Source organism: Photinus pyralis, unplaced genomic scaffold (genome assembly GCF_008802855.1).
Source record: "Photinus pyralis isolate 1611_PpyrPB1 unplaced genomic scaffold, Ppyr1.3 Ppyr1.4_LG1, whole genome shotgun sequence".
In the NCBI taxonomy this organism is placed as follows: Eukaryota; Metazoa; Arthropoda; class Insecta; order Coleoptera; family Lampyridae; genus Photinus; species Photinus pyralis.
The window spans coordinates 38,218,538-38,228,855 of NW_022170249.1; the positions used below are offsets into that span (position 1 = coordinate 38,218,538).

The 10,318-nt window shown below is 36.3% G+C and overlaps 1 protein-coding gene and 1 long non-coding RNA gene across 2 annotated transcripts; both read right to left on the reverse strand.

Moving 5' to 3' along the window:
* Positions 1–5,243: 5,243 nt before the first annotated feature.
* Positions 5,244–7,972, reverse strand: LOC116159845. Its single transcript, XM_031472929.1, has 3 exons — positions 7,870–7,972; positions 7,608–7,687; positions 5,244–7,519 (listed from the first exon to the last, which is right to left on the reverse strand). Coding segments are annotated over exons 2-3 (1,950 nt in total). The 5' UTR covers positions 7,609–7,687; positions 7,870–7,972; the 3' UTR covers positions 5,244–5,570.
* A 1,503-nt stretch (positions 7,973–9,475) lies between these two features.
* On the reverse strand, positions 9,476–10,315 carry LOC116160458. Its single transcript, XR_004143227.1, has 3 exons — positions 10,195–10,315; positions 9,750–10,136; positions 9,476–9,684 (listed from the first exon to the last, which is right to left on the reverse strand). It is a non-coding gene; the product is annotated as an uncharacterized LOC116160458 (long non-coding RNA).
* Between the last annotated feature and the right edge of the window lie 3 nt (positions 10,316–10,318).

Below are 10,318 nucleotides of genomic sequence, written 5' to 3' on the forward strand. Positions count from 1 at the left end.
ATATTCCTTATATACTTCGAATTTTACTCGTTGATTGTTGAGTGAGAAATAGCAAAGAGGCGCAACTATAATGTAAAATTGCGATACATATTCCCGAAGCTTCCCGTGCCCACAGTCCACAGTGGGAGGGGTGTGAGTGTGTTAGACGTGCGACTCTGATGCTTAAAGGCCACCCAACAACACAAACCGATTGAAAACCAATGAAAGAGCGTTGGACTATAATTCCGGAGGTCGGGTGTTCGAACCTGGATTGAGGTGAATTTTTCATCTGTGGCAGATACCTTAGACCAGTTGCGAGCATTCTGCCGGCTACTCTGAATTACGTTTTCCTGCAGTTTTCCTAATTCGTAAGGTAAATACCGGAGTATTATAAAACAACTTAATACCTTCTCTGCAGAGGCACCTCTAAAAAGCACTATGCGGGTCACTCTGTAATTGGGCGTAAGCCTGTTGAGGGCCCAGAACAAGAGAGGAATAGTAAATAAATAAATAAACGCTGCTACAACTGCGGAAATCGATTATTCTTTACCAAATCGCCGATGCACTGAAGCATCTTGCAATAAGCCTCATCTAAATTAATCGAGTTGCACCTCTCTTTATATTTCTCACCCCATCTAGGTATTCCCTCTGTAAACCCGTTTAGTTTAGATGCCAGTCATTTCTATAGTATATTTGTTATTACCATAGTTCTTTGGTTCGCCACTAGAGGTCGTGATCTTCTTTTTTTTCTACATACGCATGTCCTATACTTCTTCCTTTCAGAGACGATCTGGATCTGGGTTAATTGCGTGCAAATTTTTCTCGATACGCCATTACTTTTTACTTGACTTTGTGTCAATCTGTTTTGGCTGTGAACATATTTCTATTGAGTGTTTTTTCTCTATTTCTGATGTGCTGTGGCTGTGCTCCATTGAATACGCTTTGCAAGTAATTAGCGTGAGGTATGTACTTCAGCATTTTTCTTACTACGTTTTTTAGGGTTTTATCTTCCCTCAAGGTTCGCTCAAACTTCTCTCTTAACTTCTTATCATTTTCTCTTCTGGATTACTTTTACGTTATTCTCTACCTGGATATTTCTTACGCAGAACGTGGATGACATCGCAATTTTACCTGGACCCGCCATCTTAGCGAAATTGACATTGGCAACGTCACGTGAGACGACATTACATAACCTACTTCGAAAATTTACACCTGGAGATGTACCTAATTGGTCATTACTAACTGCAAGTATTTGCGAAACCTTTTGGAGAATATTAGCTTTCTATCTTTACACCATCATATTCTTTTTCTATGAATATCTTTAAGTACAATTCTTTCGGTGTATATTATGGGTTTCCAACTTAGACAATACAGTACATGGACTGCTAATTAGCAGTACAAATTAGCACAAAATGAGCACAAAATTATAGTAAAAGAAAATTTTGAAAATATCAATGTTGACACTCCAGCGTGAAGTTGGAGTGTCATCAGAAAAAGTTGAATTACTCATTAAGCTGATGAGCACAAAATTTTAAATTATCAGCACAAATTAGCACAAAATTATAGTAAAAGAAAATTTTGAAAATATCAATGTTGACACTCCAGCCTGAAGTTGGAGTGTCATCAGAGAAAGTTGAATTACTCATTAAGCTGATGAGCACAAAATTTTAAATTAGCAGCACAAATTAGCACAAAATGAGCACAAAATTATGAGATACATGGGACTTAATTCCTTTCAAGTCGACACTCCAACTTCACGGACCCAAATATGTGAGAGTTTACAAAAGTTGCACTTCAAATCTTGTATTTTAAAGTGTTGCTCTTACTAGCATAATTTAAACTTAAAAAACAGATCTTTAAAAATGTATTACGAAAGCGCTCTCATAAAATCTTGCTATTTAAATAACAACAATCATGAAATGTACCTACTTAAGTTCTTTAAGTGTTATCAATATTCAACTTGTATAGTGTTGTCGTGTATAGTTTAACTTTTCTAGAGTTGACTTATACAGTTTTTATTTTAAGTCGGTGTATGTTGCTAAACTGCTGCCTTTAGGTGTATGAATCATAGTTTTAAATTAAATATAGATGCCTATTACTATTTAAATCAATTTTTTATGTAAACTGTAAACGGGTTATACTGGTTTTGCTAATTTATTGAATGAATATTTACTTTCAAAATAATGATACGATTCTATTGCAATAACTTTTAAAGTTGTCAAATTGTATTTCAAATGGCCAACAGTTATAATAATAATAATAATAATAATAATAATAATAATAATAACAGTCTTTATTCAAATAAACTACAATGTGATGCATTAAATAAATATAATCTTAGTGGACGTATTCATGGTCATACTGGCCGTCTGAAAGACTTGTTGAAAAAAAAACATATTTACTAAATTACTAATTAATAGATCTATGAAAATCTATATTTCTCAGCTGACAAAAATTCACTAATAAGTATTCTTGACCATTCAAATATTTTATGCAACAAATATCTATTATTTAAAAATTATAACTCCTTTAATATATTTCACTGTCATAAAATTGCATTCCTCCACACAAATAACAGAAATATTTCGAATTGTCTTAAAAAATCTATAAACTCAAAAACAAAATTATGCAACTTACTCTTTAGTCCCGCAACATTATACACCAAAATGTTTATTCCGTTGAAATACCTATTTCTATTGGATCACTCTTGAATTTTTCTGCTGGAGGTTGAAGGTGTAGATTCGGAGTGGCTTCGGGACTCGCGCATCTGTGGTTGAGTAAGCAACGGTGGTTCTTTGTTGATCTTCCGTTTCTTCGTACTTTTGGCTTCTTTCCTTATGGATGTTTCTCTGTAATCCTTTTCAAGAGTTGGTTCGATGCATGGCGCCGTTTGATCTCCCTGTAGCTCTTGGCAATGGATGAATCTTCCGTTAATCAATAATCCATTCTTCCTTAGTTGACAAGCCTGACCCGATTCTCTATGATAATTTCTAATTTGGATCATTTTCTTTTTGCGTTTACGCTGTTCTTCGTCTAGATCTTCCGTGACGTATATCGTACTACCTTTCAACTTCTTTGCGTTCCTTAAAACTTTTCTCTTATGGATATTGGAAACGAATGACACAACCACCGGCCGATTTCTGTTCTCATTTCTCCCTAAACGTCGAACGTAGTTAATATTATCGGACGTTGTTGTAACCTCCACTACATTGTTACATAGGTCTTGAATGGTATTTTCCAAAGCTTCTATATTTTCGGCGCCGCTATCTCGAATTCCGAAAAAAACTAAATTGTTGTCCCTTCTTAGATTTTCAATGATTCTTTTTTGCTTTTGGATGGTTTCTTGCAATTCCTTGTTATCACTTTTTAATTCCTCGTACTTTTGTTTCTGCTCTGCTAATAAAGCCGGTATGTTGAGCTTACCAATTTCATCTCTAATCGTTTTTCTCATCTCCAATTTAAAACCTTCAAACAATTTAACTAATTCACTAGGATCGCTTCCCATTGTTATTTGCAATTATTTACAAAACTGCAACTTTAAATATTATTTATTTATTTGTATATGAATTGATATTTACGAGCGCTTATCTTATCCACAAAAGCTAACGTATTCAGGTAAATCGATTCAATTTATATTACCACGTACATTAAACGCTAATTATTCTTTTATTAGATCACTGATTATCCACCTGAGCATTTCACCATGGACCCTGCACTAGCATTTCTTTACAGCTTTAGAATTTTAGTATTAAAAGTACGGTTTAAGTAACTTTGAACTTGTTTAACTCACGCAGCACAGAAATTACGTGTTTCTCCTTTCACTTCAACCAAACAAGTCCCCAACAGTTATACCTTTGGGTAACATTCTATTGAAGTGATCACAGAACATTTAATATTAAATAACAAATTTTGTTGTTTCAAAATTTGTCTTTATTATAGTCAATATATTTAAAGTGACTTACATAAAATGTACAACAATTAATTATACAACTTTTTACGTTACTTGTTTTCGTGTACATAAAAATTATATTCAATAAAAACCTACATTTGATATTGACACGTGGATATTGACGCGCCCTTTTAACAAAAAGTATGCGTTCTTCAATACTTTCAATTTTATTGCAGTTAGAAAAGTAACATTTGGCCTTTTTTGAACGAGCTTCATATATGTCTTGAAATACAGGGTTCGGCAATGAAACGGGAAGATTTCGTAAATAATTTTATTATCGAAAAAATATTTTTTTTGTAATTAGTAATACCATACTGGGAAATAAAAGAGTAGCCATTTGATATACAATGTTAAAAAACATTATTTTTTGAAAATTACATCTGTCAAATGGCCTCCGTTGACACGTATGCACTCATGGAGTCGAACACGTTCAATATTTTCAGGGATTCGAATCCTTCTGGCACTACCACCTCTTTCTCTAGACGTCGATCCAGTTTGCTCGAGGTTGTTTAGCCACATTCGAATCGCATGGTCTGACGGAACCGGTTGGTTACGCGGTATGTTAAAATGCCGTCTAAAATCTCGACGCGTTTGCATTAAACTCTCGCCATTTTGGTAATAAGCCTTAATTGCGTAACCGCGATGCTCACCCGTCCAACGCTCCATTGTAGACTAAATGGCAAGCCACTCGCAGTGTTGGCAAGTAGTAAATGACAGAAATCTGAGAATGGCCGCCTGGAATTCACCAGAAGTCACTAGGTGGCGGAAAAGCCCGCCGCAGGCGAAAATTTTTTTTTTGGTGATTTTTTTCTCCAAAATCTAGTGATTTCTAGTGACTTTTCACAACAAAATCACCAATTTTATTATTAAATAAGTTTGCAACCAAACGTTCAACATTGGACAAATTCCCTAAAATCACATCATTACTGTTTAGCGGAATTTTTCGAAAGAAAAAAAATTTCCCTTATGACGGCTTTGTGCGTCCGTCTGTTCCTCGTATAACTCGAGAACGAAAAGAGACAGCGATGTCAAACCTTTACCAATCGATTTCTACAAGTTCAAGCATCAGTGCTATTGAATATGAGCCGAATTAAAAGTCGCGTTTCCGGATGCGAGCTGGCAAAAAATTCACCTACTGAAAATCGTATGCGATTCTTCGTATCTTGTTTCTTTCATAACATAATAGGACTACTTACCTACTACAGCAAATAGGACACATTTTTATTGATAACTCAGTTTATTTTAAACATCTACAAACTACAAACCATAAAACAAAAAATAAATGTGGTTTATACATAAATATAGATTTCTGAAGAGATGCACAACCCCACCTACCTCTTTGCTTACATTATTCTCACATTGAATTGTAATACACAAGTTAATGTAAAGAGACAAAAAGCAAAATGTTGATCATCCTCCGTGATAAAACAAAACTTAACGCATATACATAAAATATTGTGGTAATACAACAGAATTCACTTAACTATTTGTAGCATCGATTACATTATTTTAATTATTGCGTATGTATTAGATAAGTATACCTATTGCAAGTCTTACAATAAAAGAGATTAAAAACAAGGAACAAAATGTATAGGTATTTCACAGGTCATAGCTTATGGTTTAATATCACTTAACTCAATTATCAGTCATCGCTTAGTAGTTCATTTACATCAACATCATCTTCATGATGTTTTGAATATGACTCGTTAGTGCCAATTTGCTTGCAAACTTCATCAGGCAACGTATAACTCTGACAACATTTGCCAATCCTCTTCAAACCAAACCTAATATGAAGTATGCTGTCTAGCAGATCAAGCAGCATCCGGTTTCGCAACTTGCTTTTAATGACGTTCATCTGACTAAAAAGTCTCTCAACATCTGCGTTTGAATGTGGCAGACAGAGTACCGCAAACGCAAGATTCACAAGAGGTTGGAAAGGATTTTCATCACTGGCATTTCTATATTTCGCTACTTCTAACCAAAATAATTCAGTGTTTTCTTTGTTCTCCCAAGGAATAGTGTGTAACTGCATCCACGCATTTTCGATATTATTAATTTCAAAATTGTCACTGACAAACTGAGAGGCCAACTCAGAAATTGACATCTTTAATGGCTTTCTCGCTTCTTGAACAGAAAGCATATTCATTGAACTTAAAATATTGACATTATCAGGTAGTCGATTTTTTAGCTCCTTCGCTAGGTTGATAAGGAATGCAACGCATTTGCTCTGGATCTCAGTCTTTTCTGAAGCACCGATTTTGTGTACGGTACAAGCATTCTCAAATGCGAATCCAAGGTAGATATTGGGGCTTAAGAATCTCTCAATATTGAATTGCTCGTCGAAAATATCCACACGATGCATTGGATTAACAACGAGGTTTATTACGGTTGAGTACAATTGCTTTAAATCATTGAGAAGCTTCGTAGGGTCTGCAGTTTGTGATTCAAAGTGCTTGTTAGTTTTTTGTACCATTGTAAGTATCGGGTATAGAAAATTAAGGTATACTAAATTGGCTGACTTTGAATATAGCTGATATAACATATCCGCAGAATGATCCGTCAGGCGCACAATATTGAAATGATCTTTCAGGGTCTCCCATTGATCAAGTATTCGTTTGACAGCTGGCTCAATTGAAATCCACCGTGTGTCGCTCATTCTGAGAATCTTCAAAGGCGTTTCATCGTTATTGAGAGTTTTGTAGACGTTCACATATGCAATCTGTCGAACTGACGATTGAAACCAGTTATAAGTTTCTCTTATTAAAAAGTCGATTTCTGGTGGCAATGTTTTCTCGGTAGATTTCGAAAGAGCCAACTGTAAGGAATGGCACACACAACGCACCAGCCGTAGGTGCGGAATTTCCGATTTCAATAACGCGAAAACGCCGTTGTTCACACCTACCATTGCAGCAGCGTTATCTGTACCCATGCCCTGCAAATTCTGCAAAGGTAACTTGTGCTTTTGCAACACCTGTTTCACAGTCTCTGTAATGCATTTTGCTGTACCATCTTCGATATGCGCCAGTTCAAGATGCGTTGTCACTATTTTATTCAAATTTATGCTGTGATAACGTATCACTATCCCTAGCATTTTTGAAACCGATATATCAGTCGACTCATCGATGATAAGACTATAGGGGTTGTTACCAATGTCCTCAATTAGTGCCTTTCGGAAATGGGGTCCTATGACGTTCTTAATTATTTGGGTGCATTTGGTACGGTGAATTTTTATGGTTTCGGAATAGTCTTTGTGGAGGTCACTTAGATGATCAATAGACCTAACACTAGTGTGTACAGCAGAATACATACAGAGTTGCGCTTCTTTTCGCTGTTGCTTGCTGATGACACTTAGAGGTTGAAATTGAATTCTTTGCTGAGAAGCAGAAGAAAAAGGCCGCGCATTTTGAATGTGCTTATCTGTCTTGGTATGTTTTTGAAGATCGGCAAACCTGGCAGCCAATAAGCATTTGCAATATTTGCAATAAGCTTTTATGTTGTCGGTTGTGCAACGTTGTAGCCAGCCTTGGAACTCTTTCAGTTTCTCCCACTCCTCCCGATATTTCTGGGAGTACGGTATCTTATGCTTAGGCACTAAAAAAGACCATATCATAATAAGAACGTCATACGTGAAAATGTCGGTAAACTGGACACAATCAGTTTAAAGGTTTACGTTACTTACTTATTTCGTGTCACTGATGCATGGATGATGGAACGCCTACACAGCACGACTAATCGTAGGGCCAGTGACCTTCAGCGCACCTATATGAAAAATATATTTAAAAAAATGTATGTAAGAAATCCTCAGATTACCTATAACGAGCGACAAAAATGAGTTGCTGCCGAGTCGCCTTTGGAAGTTCAAGTTAAATACGATTTCCCATGTAAACAACAATTCCAAAGGCGACTCGACAGCAACTCATTTTTGATCGCATTGTACTTACTGCTTTCGAGTCTCCCACTGAAAAATCTTACGGTACGCAACGTGTTTGGCGTTTCTGCAACGGCAAATACAACTCTTAGATTCAAATTTCAAAGCACGGAAACGAAAAGCATGAAACGAAAATATTTACTTTTACTCAACTGGATTAACCTCTACAATAATTACGTCACAATTTGACAGATCAGAGATCACAATTCACAGATGACAGACACGCTGAAGTTGGCTGCATACCACGCGATGCAGTTTTTATGTGTTCTGTAGTCGGCCCTGCACTGTAAGTCCACTACACACCGACAGATGGCGTCCGGTACGAAAAAAACGCGAACATTTCGAAAATTCACACATTTATATAGCATTGCGGTTTTTCTTTAAATCACCAGAGAGTCTCCACATGTATGTTGAAAATCACTAGGTTTTAGACATACCTGAATCGTGATGAAAAAGTCTGAAATTGATCTTGAAATTCACCAGATCTAGTGACAAAATCACCAAATTGCAACACTGCCACTCGGGTCCCGACAGGTCTGTGACTGTCCTCCCTACCACTTCACCACCCGCTGCAAGCCCCACCCCAAATCTTCCCGTTTCATTGCCGGACCCTGTACTAAGCTCATAATATATGTGTTTGGTTAAGTAGTACGTTTAATAATATGCATCGTATTTCCTAAAACGGCGTTCCATATATTTGGGATTGCAGGAGCTTGCCGAATTTGTGAAATCTGCCAGATAACATTAGATGACATTGAAGATTCGGGAACCCTGTTAATTGTGAAACTTAAGCAAACAAAGAATGATGTAAACAGAAGATTTGTAGTTACTGAAGTATACATTAAATTTTACAGAATGTACGTAGCTCTTCGTCCAGCAGCAGCAAAGGACCGCCGTCTGTTTTATGCATATCGCAATGGTAAATGTATCAATCAAGTTGTGGGTAAAAATCAGTTTTATAAGGTAACTGAAACAGTCGCTAATTTTCTTCAACTTGAAAATGCTAACTTATATACTGGTCATTCATTTCGAAGATCGTCTGCTACACTTTTAGTTGAATCTGGGGGAGACTTGATGGCACTAAAGAAACATGGTGGTTGGAAGTCATCCACGGTCGCTGAAGGGTACGTTGATGAATCGGTAGCACACAGGACCGAAATAGCAAATAAAGTGTTCAGAGTGTTATTATACACATTTTAATTTACAAACCTATAGCAATTAAGTAGTAGTGGCAACACTGCAGATGTAAGGTAGGAGTGTGTGAATGTCGTTTTAGCTGTACCATGTGTTTTGTATTAAGTTCTTTTTCTCAATGTTCGTTTTCAATATATAAATGTAATTAACCGAGTTATTGCTTCCTGGCTAATTTCCACATCAAACCTAACATTGGTTATGGGCCCAGTAGCCAGAAGGAGCGGAAAAGTAAATAAAGTAATTGGAGAGTGGAGGTTATAGATAAGCAAGGAAGTGTCTATAGTCACGGCAGTTGTGTGGCTCTTCAAAAATAAAGGTCGGTTTGCTAAAGTTTTAGCAATGGAAAATTATATATCGAGTGAGAACATAATCAAAGGTGAGAACAAACATGGAATTGTTCCATTTAAAGGAGACGGTTTGTAACGTTAATTAAATCCTTGTATGTCGTATGTGTTGCCTACAGTCTTGTTTACTTATTTATTGTTTGTACTTGACCTATTGACTTATTTCTGATATTTTCTTCTCTTCCTGTCACATTGTTGGAACTTGATTTTTCTTCTTGTACATTTCCTGGTTTCGGCCATTCCGTCTTCTGATAGCTTCGTGTGAGCATGGTACGATTCCAGTAGCCACTCTAAAAAGCCATTGCAAATCTCAAATTTTGAGGATATATGAGTGCACTGTTGAATAAGTTCTTACCTAAGTTATTGAAGTATTTTGGAGTACGGTATTGAACAGCATCGCTTCGGCGGACACAAAAATCGTACAAACCATTCGGTTTACTTGAGAAGCTCGAAACATCTTCGAGGTAATTATTACATATGTAAAACTTATTGTAATGGTCGAATCTATTCTAGCTTCTTTTCTTTTTACGTCTACTTTTTGTCCTATTGTCGATGTATCGTCTCTGAACTGACCTGTCACCGGATTGAGGATTTTGCTGCGGACAATCATCACCAAGTGGAGAACAACAGCCACGAGTTCCCTGTGCCGAGACCGGAACGTCCACTCAACTTCCAGGTCAGAGCATTCCGTTTGTGTCGTCCATTTGTTCCCTGTGAAGTCATCGATTTATCCAAACTGTAACTGTATAAAATTGTGTTAATCAAGACTATTGGATTTATTTACTTACTTAATTACTTACCTTTCAATATTTCAAAAGCCTTCAGCTACATGTAAAAATTATTATTTTATTGGGGTTATGTAGAAACATAAACAAAATCCGTCTAATCATTAGAACTACTTTTGAACATCATAACTATTCATTT